Genomic DNA, 27,944 nt, shown 5'->3' with positions numbered 1-27,944 from the left:
GCAGGGAAAAGGGGCATCTTACACAGACTTCACTGCCCAAATTCCATTCTGAGCCCCAAGTTCTCCTCAGACCATACTGACTTCCAAACATAAGGGAAAATCTGGACAGCCATTTAACAAAATGGAGTCAGGAGTCTAACAGTCCTCATGATGACAAGCAAAAACAGAAAGCAATTGACAAGGAGTTATAAGTTCCTTAGTATTCAAGAAAGACAGGTTGAGAGGTAGTACTGCAACCTGGCAGGGATTTTCATAAGAAGTCTAAAGGTCCTGTCAGTATTCTTCTCTTTAAAAATAATGTTTCCAAAGTCTTTCACTGAGAGCTAGGCAACATTTAAACATCTAAACTTCTTGATCTTCAAATAATATGTCTCTGCTCACTTTTTGACCCTGCAATCATCCATGCAAGGGAAAAAATGTTAGGAGATTTCAACCTTAACTGAGAGAGAAGATCTCAGCTTCAGAGCCTGCAGCATCTCCCAAATGCCAAGGAAAATGGAAAGAATTTAGGAGAGGGAAGAAAAGGAGAGCAAAAACAAAGCAGTAACTATATCAATTTTCACCTTCTAGTTTAAAGCATTTCTCCACCTCAAACTTTTTCAAAAAATAACTCACTGACTTTAGACCTAGAAGTAAGCACTTTAAAATCAATGTGTTCACTACACATTAATTCTTTGTCTGCTTGAATAACAGAAGATCAGAAGATGTTAGACTTTACCTCCACAGCTTCACAGGTGAGGTGAGAATACTAGCAACACTGAGGAGACAAGTGGGAATGCAGAGAGAAAAAAATTTATTATACATAAATATGCCTTGCACAAACACACATTTCATATTTTTCTATGTAGAGTCTAAGATGATGGTTAAAATGAAAGGGGCCCTAAATGACAAGGATTTTTGTTAGAACCATTCTTCTGACAGTGCTTTCTCTCCATTAAGACATCTGACATTTCTATTACACACACACATTAAACACATACATGTTACATGAACGTAAGTAGGAACCTGTCTGAAAGATGTGCCTTTAAAATGCAAACCTGCTATGCAGGGGAAAAAAAAAAAAAAGTATCCACATTAAGAAAAATAACAGAGGACACGCTTGTATCCATTTTGACAGAAAACTAGAAATTAAGGCTTCATCTGATATTTCTTATGCAAAGTATTCTGTTATAAAGTTAAGCAATTCCACTGTAATACTTCTGGTTACAGAAACAATGCCTGCTGCTGTTACATGGTCAATTATTATGTTGTCATTAAGTCCAGCAATGCAATTTTTTGTTTCTAACCTCATCTAAGATAACGCTATCTGGAAAGTGAAAGAGGAAGTCAGTTTTCAGACAATGAAGGCAGGAAGTTTATCATTTGCATAAAACAGCTTCTCAGAAATCAAAAGACAAAACATTACTAGAGGAGCACAAGCAGAAAACTACTTTCTGCAGGCAACAAAGAATGCATAAGACATTCAGCTCCTGAGGGAAGTGCTATCCATGCTACTGTGGAGGCTGTCAACTAATCAGTGCTAGCTGTCCTGTTGTTCCATCAGCTGGCTGTATGGAAAGCCATCCTGTGACTTTCTGATGATAGAAAATGGCACAGATGAAAGCAAGACTCGCTTTTCCCTACTTGCATACGATGTTTTACTTTAAGTTCTATGTGAGAAATGGGGCTCTAAGTTTGATGTGCTCCTTTATCACATTTTATCATTATTAGATTGTATTTTGCTGTATTTTCTATGAATATTCTTTCTTTGTTCTTTCACTGCTTTGACAGTTAGTATAGTTTAATTCTACTGCAGACTGGATGATCTGATCATTCAAAATGGACATTTGCCCATAAAAGTGTAGTCCATGCTAGTAGCACATTGAAAAATAAATTCTTGAATAAAGAATTTCCAAGCCTAATTAACTTTATGTCCTTAGGTGAATGTACACCAGATGAGAAAATATATATGAAAAAGATAGTTATTATATTATGTACATAAACAGAATTAAAGTATCCCTATCAAAAGTCAAAACAGCAATTTAGAATACCCTTTGAAAACAAATGTACTGTTATTTTTCTCCCTAGCTGAGTCTCTCTTAGCCCCACTGCAACAACTAGCCAGAGAAAATTAAAATGCAAGGTATTCCTTAAAACTAAGATAATTGGCAGAATCTGCCCTTTAATAGAGCACTAAAACAACTGTGCTTTTGAAAGGTGAACAATCCACTCAAACACATGTTTGTTCAGGACTTGGAAGGAAGAATTCTCCAAAGGCTGTTGCCTTATCAGATCTGCTTGACCAGTAATGCCAACAACTCTTAAAGTCAAGTAGAGCAGCACTCAAGTTCCACCTGAGCAGCCAGTGCTCAGTAATGGAGCAATCCATAGGCAGCATTTCACAGGCCCACTGCTGTAGAAATAAGTAGGAGTCAGCTTAGAAACTTACTGTGTCACAGTACAGATGCCATCACAACTTTTTGATCTAAATTTTTATTCCAGGAAGGAAAGGAAGGTATTCCTGGAGATGAAATCATTAGCCATTCCAAAGTTTTCTCTTAATCTAGATAGATAATAAGATGTCTTGCAACCAACAAAGCTTTAGAAGGCCTCTAACTCATCTGTTACCTAATAAGGTCATAAATATTTCTTTGGATGTCTGCCTTCCTAATTTCAAGAAAGGGCTCACCACAGAGCAAATTGCCATCTCACTCAGAACAAAGGTGAAGGCATAATGAAATAAGGAATTCAAATTGTGACATAGGAGGAACAAAGACAGAAAGTCAAGAAGAATTGTATGTATGAATTAACAGTATAAAGCCATGTCTAGAACCACACCACAACTGAGGTCTTGTTTGCACCAAAACAGCAGGACAGTAAGGACAGTAGTTAGGACTTGATCCAAAGCCCACCAACATCAATGGGCTGAGGATCAGGTCCTTATTCGGCTCTTGGAGCTAATTCATCTTTGAACTTAAAGTAGTTTATATAGGCCTTGATGTCTCTATATATTTTAATGGTGTCAGAGCTTTGTCCAGCCAAGTATTGAATACCTTCAAAGAGAGAGATTCCACAACCTCTCTAGTTCACTGTGTCAGTGCTTAACCAGCTTCACAGTGGAAAAAAATAAATCCCCGTATCTTACAAATATGGGAAGTGGCTACTTTTCCCCATAAAACCACATTCAGACTTTAGAATGCATGAGAATGGACACAAACAGATAAAGAAAAAGCCAAATATTAGGATGAACAAAAGTGAAGACAGGAAATCAAATTAGGTTTGCCTACATCAAGACAGACAAGGAGCTGAAACCAGCTGATTTTTGCATAAATGTGCTCACAGTATCTTGCTGAGAAGCCACTCACCTGATCTCGGGAATATGGAGTATCCACTATGTGTTTGTCTGAACATGCTGCTAAAAGAATCTTCATAGCATTTAGCTGAAGCAACATTTCACAAGCCATGGTATCAAAGAAAGTAATATTGGCAAGAGCTGCTGAAGCCAGCAGGAAAACTTCACCAGATGAGGCTTCTTGGCACAGTTCTAGGAATGCAGAGAATAAATTGAATAAAAATCATCCTCTCACTGCAAAAACAGATTTGTTTCAAAGCAGTATTTAACCGTCTGTAGTTTCCATTAGTAATCCATGGCCAAGTTTGTAACTCTCAAGACAAAAGCAGAAACAAAACAGAACAAAAAAATAATCTTAAATTGGAAATTATATACTACATCACATTTTTAGGGTGCTTTATAAACATTAATAACATTTGGCATCTTCATTTGTGCTTCTGAACACTAAAAGCAATTGTTTCCTAAACATTCATCTAAGTAATGAGAGTACCTACCTAGTATATCATTCTACAAAGAATATTCTACTGAATGTTGTTCAACACCTTTGATATAAATGAAATGAAATACTACAGGCAGAAGGCTGACAGTAATTGATCCATAAGAGAATATTTCACCCATATATCCTGCTCTTTAGAACAAACTGCATACATTTTGCCCATCTCTAAGCCTATTACTTTGTAGTCATCCTGCATATTTTCCATTTTCGATAAGAAGTGCTGAATTCATGGTTATCTTTTAATTCCTTGCACACATATATTCTAAGTAAGATCTGAATCACCTGGCAATAACACTCCAGCCTGTTTTAAAAATTAAACATATTACAGTAATTCGATTACTGAGCTATTAAATATTGAAAGGACACTGGTGTGTGATTATTGAAAGAGCTCTCCCAAAGTTACACATGGTTTATTTTTAATGCTCACATTTCCTGAGCAGAGTTTATATTACTAAAATTGAAGTGAAACTGGAGCACTAACAATCAGGGAAGTTCTCCTCCTGCTAATCCGTTCTAGATGGATTATTAAGGTTGTCCTTTGTGGTGCATTGCAATAACTGCTAAATACATCTAAAGTCTGTTCAGATGCCTCTAGCAGTCTACTTACAGCAAATTTAGAAAACACAACAGCCGTAAAGGAACGATTAGAAAGTCCCTTTTAGAGACAAATATGAGACAGGAGGATCCTTGGCTCAGTTCATTTGGAGGTTCTAATGGTAGTGTAGCCACATGGATATTACTTTGATAAATGCGCTTAAATTTTACTCAAAAATGGACAGGAGTTAAAACTATTAGTAGGTGCAGAATGCCCAGATTCAGAATTAAAAAATGGCTGAGTTCCTTTATCTGGAAAGCAGAGAATAGCAAACATTCTTTACAGAATGCGGTTAATGAAAGATCCTAGCTTCAAGCTGTCATTTTAACTGGAAAGATTCAGAAGAACTTACTAATAAGCGCTGTTACAATTTCTTCCATATTTTCCAGAAAGCTGCTGAGATGTTGAGTGAATGTGAGATGTGGAGATGTGATCTGTGCAATTACTGCCGCTGCTTCTGCATGAGTGGCTTCTGAATGGGTGCTATCAGTAAGAATGTCAGCCAGGCACAGTATTCCATCAACCTATGGAAAAACAAAAGGTATAGATTGGAAATACTCCAATAAACATTTTTGCAAACACAGAGGGGTTTTACAGTCTTCCTTTCTGGGCTGTGGATTAACTACTCAGTTTATTTTGAATGACTTAAATTTGGTAGTATTTATGACATAAGAAGTTTCAATTCAGAAAATAAACTAAATTCAACACAAAAACTTGCTGTCCAACAAAAAGACTTTTGTTTACTTCTCCTTTAATCACAGAATGGTTTGGGTTGGAAGAGACCCTTAAGACCATCTAGTTCCAGCCCTCTGCTATAGGCATGGACACCTCCCTTTGACCAAGTTGATCAAAGTCCCATCCAGCCTGGCCTTGAATGAATCCAGGGAGGGGGCTTCTCAGCTTTCCTGGGCAGCCCATTCCGATGTCTCACCACCCTCACAGTAAAGAATTTCTTCCTAATATCTAGTCTAAATCTTCCCTCTTCCAGTTTAAAGTTATTTTCCCTCATTCTGCTGAAATTATTTTTGTCAAAAGAAAAAAGAAATTATTCTCTGACAGAAGTCTCAATAAAGCACTCCTCCGAAAATAAGCCCTGATAAGCATATGTTAACTGCTGCTCTGCTCAGACTTGTTTAAAATCTTTTGAATGTATCCCATTGAGAGAGTTGAGCTCAAGTGTGCAATAAGACCTTCATGGGCAGATTTTTTTGCCAAATACTTTCTGAACATGTTGCAGGTTCAGAAAGTACCACTACAGACAGATCCATAAACCATGACAGATGAGTATGCGTGGGTTTTCTATTAGAGCTAGATCCATTTATTCTTTGTTTATTCAGAAGAGGAACAGAAACATGGTTGAAAGTTACATAGATTTATGCTTTTAGAATGTCTGATGTGTTCTAAACTCATTTTTTATGCAGTTTAGCTGAATACATCACATATGCACACGTTGCTCTGGATTACGGGAGATTCATTGACACAATGAAAGGGTGGACCAGAGTGGAGCCAACAAGATGCTTAAACTGCACAGGTGTATTACTTGTTAACATTCGAAGCCAGCAAAGGAAGGTCCTCTGTGTACAAGGACATAATCTAAGAACTTTCAAAGTAACAGGATTTTGCTTCTACCTTACTTTAACATGTTCCTGAATCATACATCATACTATCAAGTAGGTAGGTAAATGTGTGAAGGGAACAAATAGAGCATGAATCAGAGAATCACAGAATTATAGGGGCTGGAAGAGACCTCTTGAGATCATCAAGTCCATCCCAAAAGATGCTCGTAATGTCAAATTCACCAACGAAAATCTTTATATGGATGAACTATAGGGACAGTTTACAAACTTCATTGAGTATCTGTTTTAAAAACTGATCTTTTTACTTATTTGAAGTTCTGAAAGAGCATGGAGTCAGTTGCCTTATAAGCTGCTTGGACTTCATAGATACCAAGAGAAATTATCAAGGCTTACCTCTGAAATACACTTTAACAGTCAAACAAAACAAAAAACTCGTAAAGCGTCTTACGCATGTTCTGACTACATTCTCTGTCTATTCAAGGCTTCCTCAAAACATACATCTTAAGCCCTATTTTCTCCACAAAGTGTATTTAGCAAATTTCCAACTCACGTTTTTGTTATATTAATACATAATGTTGTATCCTGCAATGAGCATGAATTATTTTTTAAGCACAATTAATATCAATTAATATATTTTACAAGAAAAGATCTCAGGTTGATGGGAGCAAAATTCACCCTCTGGAAGATCTCATTGGGATACACTTTTTAATAGGCAATTGACTATATCATTGGAACTCTAAAACAGATAAATAAAAAAAAATCTTTTTTTTTTTTTTTTTTTTTTTGTAGATTACAAATGGGTTTCAGTAGAGAACCTGAAGCACTGGCAAGAAGAGGAAGAATAAATTTTCGACATTAAACTTTTCCTTGACAAGCTTTCAACATTAATCTACCTATAGCAAAATATTTCCTCCTAGTTATGGCAGAATTCTACAGTTTGAAACAGCAGATTCACATCATTCTCTTGGCTTCACAGTATATTAATAGATCTCAGTGTCAAGAATTAATATATGTCCTCACAAGATGATTCAGTAGCCAGTGTGTGCTAGACAATATCATATGCAGAAACACCCAATTTTGTCACCTTGAAACTTCCCCAGGTCACACCTTGTCTGGGGCCTGAAGGATACTAATAACAACAGTCAGTATGAAAATTTAAAGATATTCCAAGGCAATAAAAAAAAAATATTTCAGAAGAAGCTACTTATAAGATTTGATAACAGGATAAAGTACTACTTAGCCCCAAATTTACTGGTTGAAATTCACTTGGCCAACTTTTTTTCAATGACTTCAGCAAAATGATTTTGGAGTAGTTTCATGATATTTGAGAACAAGTACTGGCTTCTGAAAGAGGTACAAGCACAGGGTTAGATTTTTCCAGCAGCACTGATTGCTTATATATACACTACAGAACACAAGCCACCAAGAAGACAAGGTCTCTACTCAACTTTTAAATTACATATCTGATTTTTTTTATTTACTAAGTAATTGTGTTTGAAAATGGGAAGTTGCTTAATTGTAAACATAAGTGGATTTATTATTTTCTTAATAATAAATAAAGAATTTACTTCTTAAATCCATAAAAGCCAGCATTGGTTAATTTTCCTCTTTTCAATTCAAAATATTATAAAAAAAAACTTACAAATTCTGCCTAAAATACATTCTGTACCCTTTTGGCTCCCACCATAACTACAGAAGTTAAAATAAAATAGTTCTGCCCCAGCAGGCAACCCCATTTATAAGTGTCTAGCAATAAATTTTAAAATGACAGGGGAACAATCTAATAAAAGCACTTTAACATCCAAAAAGAAATTGCTGCTCAAAGCATTTTTATAATTAGCTTTCACACTGAAAGGAACTTTGGATGACTGCCCTGTTTTCCTTTTAATTTTGGTGGAGTAATCAGCTAAATGTCAAATCTGTTCATCACCCTGGCAATACAAAAGGACCAGTTAGCCAGATAACGCAAACAAATGAATTCCATGAATGCAATAAGATGCTGTGGAGACCCTGCATTTGAGGAATGGTGTTCAGTAAATGCTTGATCACTAATGTTTCAAAATTGATAAATGGAAAAATGCCAGGAACTTACATCCTTATAAGCATTGCTCTGTTACATAAACTTCATCCAAGTGACAAAAATAAATACTTGACCACTTTACTGCATAGATAAAGTCTTCTGAAAGGAAATCATTTATTTTCTCTGCAACAGGAATGAATTCCAGGGCAGCCCTCTTCCTTCTTAAGCATACCTGAGAATATTAAGTAAAGCTAGACATCCGTAAACATGGTTGAACTGTTGTGAGTTAAATGCTGGCAATTCATAAAAATATCAATACAGAACTTGCAATGAATTGCATTATTGACTTTTCAGTTTGAAATATTACACTCAAGACGAGTCTTAACTCTCTGCTTTCCACAATGAGGCAAACTTGAACCTGTGATCAGATGCTCTGCAAAGTGCTCTACAGATAAAAAATGCCTTAGCTCTACTGAGAAATATGCTGATTTATACCAGATGAAGATATATTCATCTATTTTGAAAGTGTGATGATATATCAGTAGAGCGATGCCATTAAAATGTCCAGAAATGTGATTTCAAGTAATCAAGGCTACTGCAGAAATTCCAAGGCAACAGCATTGACCAATGAACAAAACACAAAGGATTTTTGTAATGATTGTTGTACAGGGGCCATGGGACCTTACAAATATAAGCCCTTCTTTCATACTCAACAGAATAGTACAGAGCTGAGTAAAGGCTGAATGGTTACCAACTCAGAAGCATTAAAACTGCTGGCAGTTATCTTAGTTATGCATTTGAGTGGGTGCTTTGGTTCATGGCTACTTCAACTAATATTATTAAATTTCCATCCTTCAGAATGTGATCATATTGTTGGAAAGGTATTTGCTTTTCCTGGTGCTTAGCGATCAGGGGTCAATGTGAAGATGATCTGATCTATACAGGGAGTATTATTAGATGTATTTAAGAAAAAACAAGAGTCAAGCATTTCAGCCTGAAGTTTGCATTAAAATAGCAATGCATAAGCAGCAACCATGCAGCCATGTTGTAGGAAGAAATCAGTCACAAAGATTAAATGAGTTCCTTCTTCTGGGCTGTGTAAGAGTGAATATGATAAACTTTATACACATTTTTATCTCCTTTAAGCCCAGGAAAAGCAATCACTTCACAGTGAGTGTACTATGGCAGATAGAGATGATCTAATCTTGCTGCGCATAAGAAGCGGGAGCTAAAAGAAAACAAATCTTTTGTGTAGAAAGGATGGACAAAATCAGTAAGACAACCTCCAGACATCTTTGTCTCCATTTTAAGAATGAGGGAACAAATGGCTTTGAAGTCCCTCAAGTCTGAAGATCAATACACATGGTTAGGGCCTAAATGATACTTTTAAAATATTATTTCTGTATCTTTTTAAAAAAGAAACTACACTACTATTAACCTAGCAGTTCATATCTGCCCAGTGCCATAAATCACAGTTTACATTGTTTCAAACTACTACCTGCCACCCAAAGATACATCCGACTTTCCCAATCTACTTCCTCCTATGCCTTCAGTTCTGTAAGATAGCTGCTGAGTGGCTACAAAGCACAGGAGAAGAGACTGAGAAGGAATTCACTCTCAATATGTAGATGTCATCTGCAGTACAGATCCTTCTACTCAATGTTGATGTTTATACGTGTTGAATTAGTGTGTCCTGATAAAGTAGAGGAGAAACTACCGAGCATAAATTACTATAGTGACATGAAAAAAAGAGGGGTTTGTAATAGTCTTAGTACTCAGCATTTGTTAAATTATTTCTTCCTTTCTGTCATAGCTGAAAGAATCACAATAATGACTTATCTGAAATCTCAGGAGTATACAAGAATAGGGGAGAACTATTTCTGTTTACATAAGATAGAGATGAAATTCTGTAAGTTCCATGACATATGACAGAAGCCAAGGATCTCATCATTTTCTTGCCCTGTATTTTGGTGGGTTGGATATGCTGGCTTGTTTTAAAGTTGCAAGAATCTATTCCTATTTGTAGGAATTTCTTGATATCTGCTTCATAAATTCCAGAAAGCATAAGTTTGCTTCTTTTAAATAATGGATAAGGCTTTATGTATTATACTTTGGGGTCTGAATTTCATTAAAATGAAGCAACACAGACACAAAAAGAACTCAGCAAGAAGATGAGAGGAACTGTCATGAGTTATATAATAATGCTGAACAAGATTCTGGGACCTGAAGTCTGAATTAGGGAAGAATCGTATGTAAGTAGTGTTAACATAGCCCTCATTTTTATTTACCCTGGGGGATCACAGTCTGAGTAGGAAAAACAAAAAAAACACAAAAACAAAAAACATCCTATTCCTATAACCTAACAGGGGCTCCGGGGTTTTGCATAGCAAGGCACTCCAGAAAATGAGATACACTCACTGAAAAAAACATGCTCGGACCATCTAGTTTTAAATAAATAATGTCACAGACACTGCATGGCATGAGGACATTCTCAAACACCTGGTGTCTGGCATTTAAAAACAAGAATGCTCTTTCAACACATTTGATTACATTGCATTGTTTATTTTTGGTGACACTGTGAATTTCATTTTTAAGAAGTGTTTGTTAGTGCACCTCTTCATGAGCAAAAAAGCAAACCACATGCAAGCCATGTTTTTTAGAGGACCCTCTTCATCTATTACAATAATGAGGAAGTGCTGCTATCCAAAAAATGCAGCACGGAGGTCACAGCCAGAGAATCTGTCATTATCAGCTAATCTAACTCTCCACTGTGTCTTTCTTCTCTCAGCAAAAAGTTTCTGACAGTATTTCTGCTAGAAATCTAGACATGTCTAAGCCCAAACTTTAAATCTTAACATGATATGCTTAGACATTAATAAAATAATTATTGCTGTAACTTCGAATACTTCTTCCATCAGACTAACATTCTCAAACAGGTCAGTAGAATATAGTACCAAGAAGTTAGAAAGAAACATAAACCTATCCTGTGCTCAGGGGTGACAATGAAAAGCCATGGCAGAGAGCAGAGACCTGTATTAGACTGGGCAGAGAGTAAATGGGCAACTACGATAGCACAAGGTGCTTCTTTCTTTACTGCTTATTTAAATATGAGATTCTGCAAATTCATTCAGAAACAGAGATCCTTATGCAAACAATTTTCCCTCCAAGTCTCTCTCACTTCAAGGATACTCTAAATTTAGCCTAAGAAATATCCAATCTCCACAGGATACAAGGTCTCTACAGTTTTTGAATCGCATGTACACTGATTAAGTACACCGTAGCTATAAGACACTTACCAAACAGAATGTACTAAATATATACAGCAGCCTGTTAAAAATCAAAAGCATCTAAATACATGTAACTTCCATAAAGGACTGTGCTTTATTCACATTGCCATCTCTAAAACTATTTACTGTTTTTAAGAGGTATCAAGCGTTAATAAAATTGTTTGCAACGTTCATTACTTCACGATGGCTGTTCAAATTTCTTAATAGATTAATTTAAATAAATTAGCTCCAGAACTGACCTTGTATGTGCAAGATTTTCATTGGCAGAGAAATTTTACAGGCAAGTTATAGAGCTTTATGATAGCCATTTATAATGAAAACACTCTCAGCACTTTAGCTATAAAACTTCTAGTGAGCAACTCAATAAGAGTCCATTCGTGTTGTAATAACAACAGAGGAAATTGCTATATTTATTTGAAAAAGAATTTTTAAAAAAGAATCTAGAAAAGTAGCAGTTTTCATCTGGTGAAAATTGATGGAACTTTCCTGGCTGCAGCAGACTCAAACTATTTCATCCTGAGATTTCTCTCTGGACAGAAAAGTCTTCTTGGGTCTCCTGCAAATACTGATTTACTTCTATGGCAGCAGTGTCAATAAAGTAATTTCAGAATTGCTTTAAGTATAAGAAATTCGGGTTTAGGATCAGCTGTTTGCATGGAATCTTTATTAGCAGTCAGAGGTCTACAATGAACCATCAGATGAGATGATCTCAGCATTTTTCTCTCCATTAGCATCTCCCAGCACAGTCAAATATAGCTGCTGTATTGATTCTGTAATAGAAGAAACAGGGGCAATACTGGGGGACTGACAAAATTGAATCTTTTTACCACCAGAATGTCGATTTCTCTCCTATCAGGTCTCAACACAAAGGAGCATATTATCAAGGAAAGCAAACATAATTAAAGCTAAGCTTGTGTCTGAGTGCTGCACTGAAGAAGGAAGAAAAACACAAATTTTGTTAGATTTCCAATGGAGATTATTTTTTGAGCAAGCAAAGATAACTATAGTGGAACATTTAGACATTGGGATAGTCCCAATCTGCATTCAAAATCATATTTGCAAGTCAGGCTTATTTTAATAGCCCATTCTCACATCCTTCCCTGTGCAAAGAGGGAAGTGCCTGTCCCCTCCAAGAACAGGAAGGGTGGGTATGGCATATAGTTGTGCCAGGGAAGACTCAGACTGGATACAAGGAAGTTCTTTGCCTCAGGGTAGTCAAACTCTGTGACAGGCTTCCAAATGAGATACATCAGGAGCACTGAGGAGGCATTTGGATAATGTGCTTAATATGCTTGAACTTTTTAGTTGGCCTTAAGTGATCAGGTAGTTAGACTTTGTGTTCCTTCTGGGTTTCTTCCAACTGAACTCTTCTATTCTATTAGAAAACCACGACAGAGCTTGAAATTGAATTACGAAGTGTGCAGAGTCCAGGTTCAATAGGCCAGGACATTCTTAAGTTATTTTGGATGGAAATGTTTTGTTAAGGCAAAAAGAAAAAGATAAAAAAGTCAACTTAGATTTCATCTAAGAAGCAAGATGTATGTTGTTGAAGAAAACCCAAAACACTGCCTTGATTCTGCCACCTAGTCAGTGTCTTCTTGGGGCCTTTTTGTTTATTTGACTGATTGATTTTAATAATCCCTAAGCTGTGAGCCAATATGCTCAGTGTTAGGATAATACTCACAAGAGGTGTTGTGACAAAAGGAACCTATAATTCAGCAAGTAGTAAATATTAGGACCCCTAATAGCACTCAAGCTTTACTTCACATACGCAGTAAAAACTGATTCCACATTCCAAACTAACCTAATCCTTCATATCTGTAAAGTCCAAATCTGAGCTAAAAACTGCATGTGAACAGGCTTCATCCTGCCATCTGGCAGTCTGCAAGTAGCACAAGAAGAACTGCTGCAGTGCAGACAACATTTTGAGGCATCTAGAGGAGAAACCAGAAACAGGTGACAACTGGAGGACAGGGCGTATGAGCAAGTCATTCTGACACTGGGGCTAATTAATACTGTGTCCAGAGAGCATAACGTATGATCAAAGTATACCTAACTTCTATAAATAGTTCAAATTCTGCTAAAAACTGAAGGTATGCTGCAAAACTCTCCCCACATCTTTCTCACTCCTGGGAAAGCATCACAACATGGCTGAGCTAGCATTGCAAGTAATAGAGACTGCTACAGGAACACCAGCACAAAAAAATTGTGTTATATCAATTTCACTGTTTTTACTTGAGGGAATTTAGCATACTTTGGGTGTACAGTCTTTGACTGTGTCTGATGAAGACAGACAGCAACATAAAGCAAGATTCCATATAAACGATGTACCACATGGAAAGTCAACAAGGATCTTGGTGGGGAAAAAATATATCTGTCAGTGCAAATACTTTTTAGAAATAGCCCCCAAAAATAAATCTTGCACATCTTGTTATTGTTTATCCTCATATTGGTAGCCTTCAAACAAAAATTTCAGGCCACTATTTCTTATATATTCTCTATTGACCTTTACTTATAACTCACTTCAGAAGAAAGGATGACTAAAAATCATTCAAAAATTTTGGCTTAGTCCAAATCCCTGGTGTACTAAGAACCACTGTCGATCTCACTATATTATGCTACAGGCTTAGTTCCATACTGAATAGTATTGCCTTGTATTTCAAGCACGTTAATCCTTTGACAGCCAGAAGTCTGATTGTTCTCTAATGAAGTCAATGATAAAACTCTTTCCAGAGGAACAAGACTTAATTGAACTAAAAATTGTTCCTCATGTCACGTAGTCCAAAATTTTACTACGTCTTAATATTTCCAAGTAATCTCAGACTGTATAGACACCTGGAGATATTCTATTCACAATGTCTGCTATGAATTTGTTTAATAACATAGCCAACAGTTATTACACAAAATAATTGGAGCTTTATTTTCTAAATATTTATGAAATTGTCAGTTTTTTGCTAAGGACTCCGTGCATGCATTGTGCATACAAAACTTAGCATCACAGATTCTTGGTACCCAGCTGTTCTTTTTCCTACAACCTAAGACAAATACCAATAGCATTAGTTACCATACAGTTCCACTACAAAATAATTTCTGTATTGTCAATAGCAAAGACAGCAACAACACCGATGATTGAAGAATTTAATTAAATGATTTCTCTCCTCACCTAAGATTTCTTTCTGAAAAACTATGAGCATAAGTTTGTCACAACAACATGAAGTTTTGTTAACTGAAAGCAAGATCTATTAAATCCCAAAAGTTCAGGAGGTATGTACAAGGTATGCCACAGTTTAGTGGGTAGATTGACATTTATGGCTTAGATCCTTGGTTGTCTTACTGAAGAGCACCATTAACCAACATTAAAATACAAAAGTCATTACAAACCCAGGTGAACGGATACGGCAAACACAAGACAGTACCTGTGCCAAGCAGGGAGGTTTTTTAAGGCTAAGTGCAATCACATTTCTATACAGAACAGCTGACCATAAACCAATCGGCTTAAAAATCCAGTCTAATCAGACATCTTTCAATGAGCTTGTACAACTGATCTTTCTTAATTCAATTTTAAAAGTTAATCCACTTTACTGAAAAGGTATTTGATTGTTGCATCCTTTCTTATCTATCCATGTTTTTCTCTCTTCTGGTTCATTGAAATACCTTCTGTTAGGATAAGCTTACCCTGACTGGCTTATATTTAAGATTAGAAGTCAGCGCCCACAGTTTACTTTGAAAACTAAGAGAGAAATGGGAAGAAGAGAGGAGTGTCATCTCCACCTTTTCCATTACCACTTTTAGCAACTGCCATACTTTGTTTCTTTTTTTCTTTTTCTGAGAAAAAATATATTGTAATTATATAAGGGTGTTCCAATTACCTGCCCTTTTTCAGAATAATAGTCTTCATCTGTTTAATTGAACTTCTCTGTCCTAATACTCTTTCCAGTGGCCTAGGCTCTGAATGCTGTGTCTTCTCTCCACAACATTTTTGAAAAGTCTTTTAACTGCTTTGTACAAACGAGAAAGCTCTCTAGCAAAGAAGTAGTAAAACTGTGCTAAAAATGACATGGAAGCGCATCATTTCATATTTAAAGGTGCTCGAGGCTTCCCTGTTGTGAGGAAAGATGAACTGAAGGGAAATAGCTCACAGATTTCCTACTCTGAGTCACAGTGGCATCTTTTGCAGTACAATCGAGAAGGCAAAGCCAGCACAGTAAAGGCACAGAGCTTACATAACTCTCTCCTCCATCTAGAGGGTGGTGCAACATTATGGATCTGCCATGAAGTTCATTTCATACATTTGAGGCAACTTATTCCTAAGCAATTTAGTTTTGCTCCTGCATCCTACGCTATAAAATATGGATAAAATCTACTTATCTAACTCTATGTAATTCTTGGATAAATACCATTGTAACAGTGCTACCTATTATTATTAAAATAAGCAGTCATTTTTCCAGAAATTAGGAGAGTATATCTTACACTGAATAGTAACTAGTCAGTAGTAAGTTCTGGTAACTTAATGGGATCAAAAAATCTAAATTAAATTGATTTAAATTTAAAAGTGATTTTACCTGCAATATTTTGAGCACATTAACACTTCATTTTTGGGAGTCAAGGGTCTGTTAACAACGTTACTTTTGCACTCAGTGAAGCTATTAGAGTTTGCTGTGAGTTGATATATAAATGTTCTGATAGTCTAAATAATTAAAATGAGAAGTCCTGTTTATAGATAAGAGTGCTTAAATTAGTAGAACGCTCGGGTTGCAGATAGCTTTGGTCTGCATAGACCTACCTTTCCAAATCAGTGTCCACAGCTTTAAACTCAAGATAGATCTGTGCAACCCTTACCAGGAACCCAGCAACAGAAACGTTGCCATAATTCCAGCTTCCACTGGGTGCCACTGTTGTATAACACAATGTGTGAATTATGTTGCGTGAGTCACATTTCTTGAAAGAAGTTTTCAAGATACATTCAGTTATCTCTCATTTTATGTCCCAAAAATTCCACAGAATAAGCCTTTTAGAAATAAATTCAGGTAGGATTTCATTACTCAAGAACTCTGCAGGTACAATGCTCAAATGTATAGTGGCTCAGATTCTTTCCTTATTTGTACTTTAAAAAAGCCTCCCAGTGCTGTGACCAGAACTGCTCCTCCATGCTTACTGATAATAAGCTTAGTGCCCTACGTTGAACTGTTTGTTTAGTCTCTGAAAGTTAGCTGATGGCTACTTATTGCCTTCTGGAGTGCTTTCATGCATCACTATCACTAGAGTAAATCTTTACCAAAATCTATAAGTGACCTTAACAACACATGTTGAGTGAGTGTTCTCCAATTGTGAACGCACATGAAGAGATGATGGTAGTGCTGAAAATACAGTATTGGTCTACCTTTAAAATTAATGACAGTTAAGTACCAATTTTATGGAATGGATATAATTTCCATTTGATGGTTGGTGGATACCTATCACTTTTTAAATATCAAATTTCTTTCAGGTAAGCTGGAATCAAAAATACTGAAAAGTTTAATATTACGTATCACCGTAATCACCTTTAGGTTGTCTGCTTGGCAGCATCCCAGCTCTCAGATTTTGTTGTTTCCTTTTCCTAGCAGAGTAAACCTCTGTCATGCAGTTCTGGAAGTAATGGACAAACCCAGTGCCCTGAATCCTGGCCATTCCTGCATCACTGAGAAACTCACAAGCATCTAGTTTAGGTCACAGAGAAACAGTAGTTAATTTAGACAGTTAAACTCAGTTCAAAACTCTCACACGAGGTAAGAAGGAGCTGCAAATCCTAGCCTTGCTAGCGCTCTCTTGTCAGTGCGCAGGCTGTGCTTCATCAGATATGGCAAACTCTATAGGAATAACTATCACTCTGTCATAGCTGTTCCCATTATGCCTACTTATCAAATCACATTAAAAATAGCAGTGAGATAAAACAATTTCTACGTGGCTATTGCACACATGTGTGGACGTAAAGAAAACGTCACAGATAGGAAGATCAGCTTTATAAGTCAATTCGTGTTATAACAAAGCTGGAAAATCCCCGTCTTTCCACTAACAGCTTATCTGAAATGGCCTCTTCAAAGCAGTAGAAGAACATTACAGTCCTAATTCCAGGGATCTAGAATGTATGTATTCTTTTCTGCCTTCCAGGGTCTAGAAAAACTGCTAATACAAAGCTACCTAAAATACATTCCGAAGGGGTTTTATTCAGCCTTCAGAGCAGTAGTCAGGCTATCAGAGACTTGAACCTCAGTATTGCTGTCTCCTGTTTTACCTATTTTCTTTCTCTGATTATTGTGATTTTCATTAATTTGGGCCATGAGGGACTCCAGTAAGAAATAAGAGGACACTAAGTTAATTTTATCCTAGGAAAACGTGGCAGACTGTAGCATTATTCAGTACAGATGAAGATTTATAGATAACTGAATGACCAGGTGATGATATCACCAAAAGGATCCATCATATGCAAGTCCTGCATTGCTCTAACTACACCTCTTCATGTGACAGTGTCTCCAATGGCACAGGACACAAGCTTCAGGTCCACAAGCATCCAATTCTACATCACCTTCATTCAGAATGAGGCTGCCACTCACTGCTCAGAGGTTGGTAGGAGAAGATTTAGAGTTCTGAGGAACAGAGGCAGCAGTTATGACTTGTGTCTTACTAACAAACAACAATAGTGTAGGGACTAGTAAAACAGATTCTGCTTTACAAAAATATCACTGTTTACAGCCCCTGAAGTCAACAAGCTGCCCTTCTCTGCTTGTTAGTAGTTGCTATCTTGTTTTAGGGCAGCTTGGCTGTGGCGTAATTACTTTCTTCTTCAGCAAGGTCACAGCAAATTTTATGGGGCATCTTCTCTAGAACAAAGTAATAAGATGAACCCTCAAAAATGGTGAGACTTCTGCCTTCTCAGTGATAGCATCTGTGGACAAAAGAAAGGCAACTGATGTCATCTATGTGGGCTGTACAAGGACTTTTTCATGGTCCCACCCCGCATCTTTCTCTCTAAATTGGAAAGATGTGGATTTGAAGTCTAGATCAATTAGTAGATAAATAATTGGTTAAATGGTCACAACCAGAGAGTTGTGGTCAATGACTTTATGTTTAGGTGGAGGCTGGTCATGAACCATATCTCCCAGGGGTCCTTCTTGGGACCAGTGCCCTTAAGCATCTTCGTCAGCAACATAGTGGTACTGAGAGAACCCTCAGCTGGTGACATTAAGCTGAGTGGTGCACGATAGAAGGACGCCATCCAGAGAGACCTGAAAAGCCTCCAAAAGTGGACACACAAGAATCTGAAGAGGTTTAACAAGGCCAAGTGTAAGGTGTTGCACTTGAATCGAGGCAATTCTAGGTATAAGTACTGACTGAGAGAAGAATTCCTTGAGTGCAGCTCTAAGAAGGTGGTCTTGGGGGCCATGATGGACGAAAATTGGGACATGATCTGGCAAGTGTGCACCTGCAGCCCAGAAGGCCAACATTATCCTGGGTTGTATTAAAAGAGGAGTGGTCAGCAGGGAGAGGGAGGTGACTGCCCCCCTCTACACTGTCCCTGTGTGGCTGCATCCTCTGCAGGACCAGAGGAGGGCTTCATGCCTTCTGTGAAGAGAGGCTGAGGGAGCTGGTCTTGTTTAGCTTGGAGAAGTCTCTGGAGAGACCTCATTGTGGCCTTCCAGTTATTGAAGAGAGCTTACAAGCAGGAAGAGGATCACCTTTTTACATTGTCTGATAGTGATAGGATTAGACATTAGGAAGAAATTTTTTAGTCAGAGGGTGATGAGGCACCGGAAGTTGTTGCCCAATGAAACAGTGAATGTCCCATTCATAGAGGCATTCAAGGCCAGGTTGGATGGGATCCTGGGCAGTCTGATCTGATGTTTGGCGACCCTGTTTATGGCAGGGGGATTGACCCTATATGATCTTTCAGCACAGGATGAAAGAGCTGAGCCTGGAGAAGGCTCTGAGGTGACCTGATAGCAGCCTTTCAATATTTACAGGGGAGTTACATGAAAGAATGGGACAGACTCTTTAGAAGGGTCTGTGGTGACAGAACAAGGGGAAATGGCTTCAAGTTCAAAGAGAGTAGATTTAGTTTGGATATAAGGAAGAAGTCTTTACAGCAAGAGTGGTGAGGCACTGGAACAAGTTGCCTAGAGATGAAGTTGATTCCCCATACCTCAAGACTGGATCAAGCCCTGGGCAATCTGATTTAGCTGTGAATGTCCCTATTTATTTGCAGGAGAGTTGGACTAGATGACCTTTAAATGTCCCTTCCAGTTTAGAGCTGAGGATTCTACGTTTCTATGACCTTTAGGTCCCCTCCAGCCCAAGACATTCTATGATTGTTCCTACTTCCACCTGCTGGTCTGACAGAGATTCTTTCGTCCTTAAGATCATTGTCAGGTCCAAGTCTAAAAGCTGATAGAGTTAAATTGAACCAGCTAAACACAAAAGGGCAGAAGAGACAATCTTCAGCACTCCAGATTACTTTGAAATTAAGGACCACTAAACACTTACTTCAAGACACCAGCTCAGGTTTACATCAGCCCTGATGAAACTCTGGACTACCACTACTTACCAGAACGTTGGTTGGAGAAGGAAACCTGCTACTATACAACGTGCAGCAATGTATCTCTGAAAATCAAGAGTAATTTAGCACAACAGTATGTCCTAAAAAGCTTGCTCATTTATTACCAACAGCAGCAAATGAACAAATTCTACAGTCGTCTGAAAAGCTCTAAACAGTACTAGAAAGGGAAGGAACAGTCAGTGAAAGAGCTTCTGCCTGGGACTTAAACAACAGATGAGAGGTAAGAATCAGTCGATATATGAAAGATGCTGTTAGATGCTTAGCTTTTCAAAAACATGATTATTATCTTAAAAAGATGAGATTGTTTTTCCAACTGCTCATTAAATGTTTTTGAAGATGCTTTATGAAACATGAAAGTTTTAGTATAAATCAGGCAGAATGCCAGATGTAAGTGGTTTCCTGCAAACAAGCCTAAGTTTAAAAAAAAAAAAAAAAAATTACACTGACACAACAAACAGGCATCTACATTACCTGCCATTAATTATTATTTAACCTTCACTGTTCTAATAGATATGAGAAGACTCATAGGTATCATGGGTGAGCTTCAGCTAAGCCACGTGGTAGCTCTTAGCTCATTAGAAATATGAGGTAAGAAACAAGTTATACAATTAACTTATTTTGTTTTTGCTGGGAGCACATGCAGGATACTTTACCTAAGTAATTCAATACTTCCAGCCCTTCCTTCAAATGTATGTCACTAAGAATGGTTGCTGAGTTTCAGCTAATTAGCCAATTAGTTTAGACTGAGTTGTAAAAGAATACTGGAGGGAATCAAACTACATCTGGGAAAAATCTTAGCTTGCAGTAAGAGTTAACAGGACAGAGTCAGAATACAGTGATACTGACAGAGTAACATGAGATCAGTTTGCATTTATATAATACCATTTTAGTGAGAAAAGTAAAATGCTAAGTACTCATTATTTAAGCTGAGAAAATCTTCCGGCCATAACTGGTTGAAGTTGTTATCATAAAAGCTTCCTATATGTACTATTTTTCTATTCTGTAAAGCACTTTCTCATTTGGTTGCAGTAATAGAAATAGAAGAGGGAAAAAAAAAGAAAGAGAGAGCAGAGATTTTTAACCACCTATTTTGAAAATAATTTTGGGAATTACTGCGTAAAAACAAGGGGAAAAAAAAAAAACTCAAGCAAAAGTGTACGTATAAAATGAGCTTTCAGAAAAGGTGAATTTCCAAGTTTTCCTCTAAATATAAGGATCCAAAGTTTCCATTTTGGGAGTGCTACTGGGGCATGATTTGCAAAGGATCCAGCTCTAGTTTACACAACACCACAGGAGGGCTCCAGGATTCTTAACTCCAGTTGGAGCCCAAGGAAGTGTGGAAAGGCTCATGGAAGTACAAAACTTACAAAGGTGATTTTGCAAAGAGAAAAAAAAAAACAAAAAAAAACAAAAAACTTCTAAGCTGAGCATAAGCTATGTTTTATAGCTTCACCTACTACTAAGGAACAAGTCAAGGAAGTAGCGATGCTGAGAAGCGAACTCAGAATCTGTTCAACAACTTTCTGCACTGTTTTCACTCCCTGACTCATCCCAATAGATGATCAGTATTTATTATCAGATCGACATAAGATCAACATAAATCAGACACTGTCTGGCAGCCTCCATCACGTTATCCTCATGTATGATAACCAGCTCATCTACAAATGCGTTAAAAACTCCAGCAGATGGTAACAGATAGCTCTGTATATTCCCACTGGCATGGTCCACACAAAAGAAATGTAAGTCAGCTGGAACCAGGAGACTTAGTTTATTTTGTTGAGGGTGGGGGGTTAGTCATTCAAGATTTCTGTAGCATATAGAGAAATGTGAGAAATTCTGCATAATTCAGTGAAACTGTAGTTTTGAAGAATGAGGAAATTATTTTCTACCCTTTTTGCTTTTTTAGTAATATGCATTGGCGAATGTTCCATGCTTCAAGAATTGTGAGAAAAAATTTGAAAGTCATAATTATGCAAGCAAGAATAGATAACCAAGAAACAACACAGAGCACTAGAAAACTTCAAGAGTCATTGTTGAGTTCAGGCAGGAAAATAAGTGTGGAAGACGCCTTAGAAGGCAGAAAAAGTAATGAATTTGCAGGTTCCAGAGACACTCAAATCCCTGTTCTGTAACCAAATCCACATCAGCACATTTTTCTTCAGTGTAGAATCTTCTGAAATCGCTGAAGTTTTAGGCAAGCTCAAAAATCAGCCAAACAATAATACAGAAGCTCTGAGCAGTAAGCTCTCTCTAGACTTTTCTAATGAGTCACAAAAATCATGAACAATGCTGAGTCATGAAGCCTGCAGCAGGATTGGTCAGTTTGACTCGTATTATATATAATTTCAGGAGAGATTCTGTGAGAGGAAGGCTAGTGTGTCTGTCTTCTTAAACAAGTATTTACACCCCTCTCTCTCCTCCCTCAAACTTTATTGTGGCTCCATTTAAACTATTTAACGCGTACGACCTAAGCACATTCAGTATGTGTTTACACATGCATTGTCATCGCAAATGCAGATACACAATGCAACGATTTCCTGCTGAGTGGGAAAAGATTGTGAAAGCTGCTCCTCTGACAGGTCACTCTGTAAGGCTGCATCTTCCTGGTTTCTTTTCTGCCTCTGTCAGGGATGGAAGGAATATTTGAGGTCCAAAATAGCTCTCTCCTTCCACTTTTTTAAAATGCTTCAATTGATTCTCATTAATTTCTCCCTTCAGTTTAGGAGCTGAGTAAGCTGCTTCTTTCATCTTAAAATTAAATTTGCTTGATAGATTATTATTATTATTATTAGGTAGGGAAAATCCACCTGTCATTAGATGTGTTGGCTTCTGTTTCTTCAGACGTCATTCATGGATCATTTGCTGCTCTCGTCTTGTCACTGGTTAAGGATTATTTTAAATCCTTACAGAAAAACCATCATCTGGTAATTTCCAAATTATTTTTCATTTATAAAATTCTCTTAACACTGTGACTTTTGAAACATAAATCCGGAGCTATTTGGAGAGCTTTAAATAAAATACTTAGCGAAATATAAAATCAATAGAGAGTATAAAATACTAACATAACTGACTGCAAAAATGATGCGTAAATTATATGGGAGCCAAACAAGTGCAGAGTGGGAACCTGGCACCAGCTCAAATCTTCAAAACGAATTTGTTGGGAATGGCAATCTACAGGCACTATTCCAATTTGATCTTGCTCGTTGAAGAGTACACCTGAGTAAATTGGCATAGTCTGGGAATTTTTCTTTTCAATTTTCAGAATCTATTTCAATGAAATGTATCTTTTTAAAACACAAAGTAAAAAAAAATCTGAAGACTTACTCTTCCATACCAGAGCTAAAATATTACAGGAGTATAAACAGATGAACTGAGGTATAGATGAGAAGAGAGATTGTTCCTCCAAAAGCTGGAGTACATCTGATTTTATCAGCTCACACTCTGCATGAGCGCTGCTCTGGAACGGGGACAAGATAAGACAGCACATCACATTTGTTCTGAAACTGTCACTGTTAGTACTTGAATATCACTACAATGTCTTCTCCTGACCAGCTCTTACAAAAGAATAAACTCAGAATCTAACAGGGCTGCTTGACTACAATGAAATTTTTGCATGTGGACACGTTATCATACATCTGTGCTTAAGAAATATTCCACTAGGAGGAAAGGTAAGAAGGTAAGAACAAATAATTTTGTGGGTAAGGACTCATACGAAAGCAAAAAAAAAAAAAAAAAAAAAAAAAAGAAGCACTCCTTAAAATATTCATTGTTGGGTTGGGTTAGAAGACATCCTGCCAGTTTATTTTTTTTAATTTATAAATGGCTTTACATATAAATCCACAGCCTGCCAGTGCATCTCTGTTGAAAAGGCAGAGGTGTCTCAAAAAGCTCTTGCACCTCTTTGAACTGACTCAAAGTCTTACTATGCTCCTTAGCGTGACAGAAGAATATTTATTCTGCAAGATTTATTGAAGTCTGAACACACTAGCAGATGCGTAGCTCTTGATATTTTAAACAGATAGTGGTCTTCTTCCTTACAGTGAAATTACATACAGAAGGCTAAGTATACATGTAAATGGTTGCACCACAATTGATATCCAAATGAGGATCTACCAATGAACAGAATCTATCCTCTAAACAACATCTATTCACCAGCTCCGTAGCTAAGTCTCACACTGTCTGACTTTAGCAGTACTATCCAAATGTTCATCTCCCATGGTATGCTTGCTGGCTCTTTTCTCCCTCTTCTGAAACCTATAACATGATTAAGGTGAGGCAAGGTTTGTAAGAAGAGGTAATATCTTCTATTATAACAACAGATACAGATTTCCTTAGACCATCAAGGCTACAACAATACAACTACTATAATTTAATTTGCCACTTTAACAGAATTGGAATAATGGCAGTGACCTCAGCCAAAGCATTTTCTGTATTTTTTTTTTTTCCTAGAGAGATCTGCCATTGCCCATAATCCTGTGCTAACATGTCTGTCTTGATTCAATTCCACGTCTCTTGAATTAGTCTGTCAGAAGAAAAAAGGCACCTTGCTTTTCTGATTTTCTCTCTTCCTGACAAAATGGGTATTACCATAAAGTAAACAAATTTCAATTTGTTACATGTCTGGCAGGTTTTTAACAGAATAAAATGATACTGCAGTGAAATCTGTGAGTATTTTTGATCATCATATTTTCACACTGTTTTTCAATATACACTAACTTGTCCTTTCCATGACTTCCAGAATGCTTTGCCCTAGAAGTGCAAGAGGCTGCTGTCAGTTTTTTCAGGAATGGTCAGATTCTGTAAAGACCTAAGACTTGCTACTCTTGCAAACACCACCTAATCTGTACGAAACCAGCAGTGAGAAAGGGCAGTTCCTGTACTCCCAGATATGATTTAATGAATCTTGCAGGGGCTTTGACAGAAATGTAATTTGCCAAACCCAGCACATTTTTCACTGCCAATTAATTAAACAGCTTTATTGAGAAGTGTCCAGTAAATTAAGGAGCTGCAAGCCTAGAACTTCACATTATCTAATTGTGCCACGAACTCAGATATTGAAATAGCCTTTTTGATAACCAGGCATGTCTATGTGAAAAGCAGCTTTTGAAAATGTTGTTCCCCACTCCGTTCCTTAAGGCTGACATACTTCTTTCTCAATGTAGCTCCTGATTCTCCTACAACCTACACAATTACTCAACAAAAACAGTAAGACACAGTTCCCAGCTTTATCGCTAACATGAAGTGTCACCATGCTCTGCACCATGTATCAGAAGTTGCTTGTATTAGGCTTTAAAAGGTTATGCTCCTCCATAAGGAATCAGAAGAGAACTCTTTACCCATTCCTGGCTTTCATTTGCTATTTAACAAGCACAACTCCAAAGCCAGTCTACAATTGGCCAAGGAAGGTGAGCGAAAACAATGTTGTTGGACACAAAAAAAATGCATCCTTCAAAACAGAAGAGGTGACTTTTCAGCCAAAGAGATGAAAGAGGAATGCATCACCTGTACTCTTTTCATCTAAATCATCTCACATGTTTTTAGCATGGAAGCCAGTGTTGTGGTTTAAAGCATGCAGAAAGTCTCTTCCCATCCAGAAAGACCAACATTTTTCCTGTAAAAAAAATCTCCACCCTGGAGAACAAACAAGAATGATCTTCTCTTCATAGAAGTGCTGAGATTGCACTTGTCAATGCGAGCCCTGAAAAACTGGGAAAGGAGTATAACTTCTGTGTTAAGTTTTTGTGGGAGAGAAACAAGAGAAGGGCCCCTCAACCTCTCCTCTTCAAACTATTTCTAGGAGTCCTTAATTTTTCTTTTCATGCCCTGCCTTGACCTGTCTCTTAGAGGAGATAAGATAATGTGAAGTAAGACTTGATGTGGATTAAAAATGCATTTTTAAATTTTTATTTTCTTGATTTTTTCTCTAAAATAATAAAAGACACCTTGATCTTTTAAGCTCCTGAATTCAGCTTATTTGAAAATACAGTATCTATGTAATCTCTATCATCTTATTGGACCATCAAATTCCTTGTCCAGAAGCTAACAAGCTATGAAAACACCAAAAGAGATCATCGGAGGTTTATATATATATATACATTAATCAGAAAAAAAATAATAATAATAACACAATGCTAATTTTTAAGCTGTTATTGTACTGTCCTACCCAAGTTATTTATGCACTCATAATCCAGATGCTCTCCTTGACTCTTGCTTCCCTCTCAGCCTGTAGCTACACAAACCTCAGTGATTCTAGCAGCTGAGAATTAATACGTACTCCTTTGTTCAGCTCTAACCACCCTGAGTTTTCAGTTTCAGATATTAACTTCTGTCAAAACCAGAGTAACTCCATTTCAAACTCATCGCATCAGCCCACATTCAATCAAAAGTTATGAACAAGTTTTATCTGCAAGTTCTGTAATAAACATTTCACTTAACTCCCAATAAGAGCTCACCGAGAAAAACCTTGTTTTTCATGATGGACAGATGGAAATTATTTACTGTAAGATCATGGTTCTTAAAAAGCAACTCACATCAAACAATAGATTTTAGACAATTTCTCTTTAAGAAATCTTCAAGAAATGCTTAGTTTCCCAGCCAAAAAATTTTTAAACTTCCTCTTTCTTTAGATTCTTTTTCTGCAGATAAGTCATTTGATTCAATATGCTTGGAATAAAGGATTCAAAAGAATTTATAATCTATATTTAGGCATTCTTTCTGCCATGTCATTTATTAAAAAAGGTTTTATTAATGTAACAATTGTTACTAGTTATTGAACTAGTTTCTGCAAGTAAATACATACTGCACAATGTTGATATTTAGGCAGCTGCTTAATGTTTGCACAAATCATTTCCTTGGCGGCAGTCAGGCCTTGATCTAAGTCTCAGCTGAGTTGCATGTTTTTAACAAAATAATGTTCCACGTGAATAAAAATGGCAGTACATTGCTCTGTCTGATATTTATTTCTGAAGTGACTCTGCGGTTCTTTTATTGCAGCAGGAAAGTTAGTAAAATTCATATAACTGAGCTCCATCACAGGGCAAAAATTGGAAAGCTATGCCTTCTAACACCAGTTCACTAGAAGCACTGTGCGGACAGATGTGAAGCAGAGAAACTACCACAGACATCAGGCTTTAATAAGGCTGCATGTCGTACACACAGAAGACTTACTGAGAAAGCACTGCAAAACAGAAATTTAATGCACTCTTGGAAAGTAAAAGGGTTGAAGAACTGTTGTGGGCAAATGATGTGCTGAGATGTAGGCTTGTATTCAAATAGAAACCTTTTTGCACACAAGGCTACTTCACATTAGAGACATTTGTCAGATCTCCCACTAAATAATTCTATTTTTGTCTGAAACATCCCTGATGCTGTATATGCAAAAAGATCTCCGTGTATAAAAGTAAAACTGTTCTTCAGTTTCTGCTTTTACTCACCTCACTCAAATTCCTCTCTGATATTCTGTTTTTAGAAGTTTTCTGTATTATTTATTAATGTAGGATTATCTATAGTATATATTATCTGTAGTTCATCTGCCTGTAGCATCTATTATCTGTACTATGTGCTACCTCTTTGCTTAAATTCCAGAATGCCTAGAATAAAAATAATCATACTTTTAGGGCTTTCTCCTAACAAGTTTGCATGCTCAAGGGCCACAAGACGAATGACAAAGCTCTCTTGAGTACAGGGATAGGCAGCTACAGGAGTAACAGAAGGGGTGGAAATTGTGAACGCTTTTCCAGGACCTCTCCACTCCTCTGAATGAGTCCACTGGTGTCACAGTGGATTATGAAGCTAAAGTGTACTGAACAAGTGGAAATCCATAAGCAACTTGAAGCACTAACTACCCACTTGTGAAGCACAGGTTACACAAAACTCGATTTATTTACATGCAAAAGTCAGCTAAAATGAGGTGACTTCTTCACTCTCTTTCTACATTAAAAGCTTAATTTGATACTGTTGAGTTCCTGGAACCCAGAACATTTATGTACCACAAAGTAACAGCATATTTTTAAAAATCAGGAAAGCACTTGTAAATTAAATGATTATAA

The 27,944-nt window shown here is 37.1% G+C and overlaps 1 protein-coding gene across 4 annotated transcripts in view; it reads right to left on the bottom strand.

Moving 5' to 3' along the window:
• The window catches only part of INSC (INSC spindle orientation adaptor protein), a 129,720-nt gene that overhangs the window by 24,906 nt on the left and 76,870 nt on the right, over nt 1–27,944 (bottom strand). For all 4 annotated transcript variants that reach the window (XM_085224205.1, XM_085224203.1, XM_085224204.1 and 1 more), the window contains 2 exons: nt 4,775–4,946; nt 3,345–3,523 (listed from right to left, as the gene is read on the bottom strand). In XM_085224205.1, the coding sequence (XP_085080331.1) occupies nt 3,345–3,523; nt 4,775–4,946 (351 nt within the window). The remainder of the gene's footprint in view (nt 1–3,344; nt 3,524–4,774; nt 4,947–27,944) is intronic.

Source organism: Meleagris gallopavo, chromosome 5, assembly GCF_905368555.1.
Source record: "Meleagris gallopavo chromosome 5, MGAL_WU_HG_1.1, whole genome shotgun sequence".
NCBI lineage: Eukaryota > Metazoa > Chordata > Aves > Galliformes > Phasianidae > Meleagris > Meleagris gallopavo.
The sequence above is the reverse complement of the archived record's forward strand: the minus strand, read 5'-3'. Positions and strand labels throughout refer to the sequence as shown.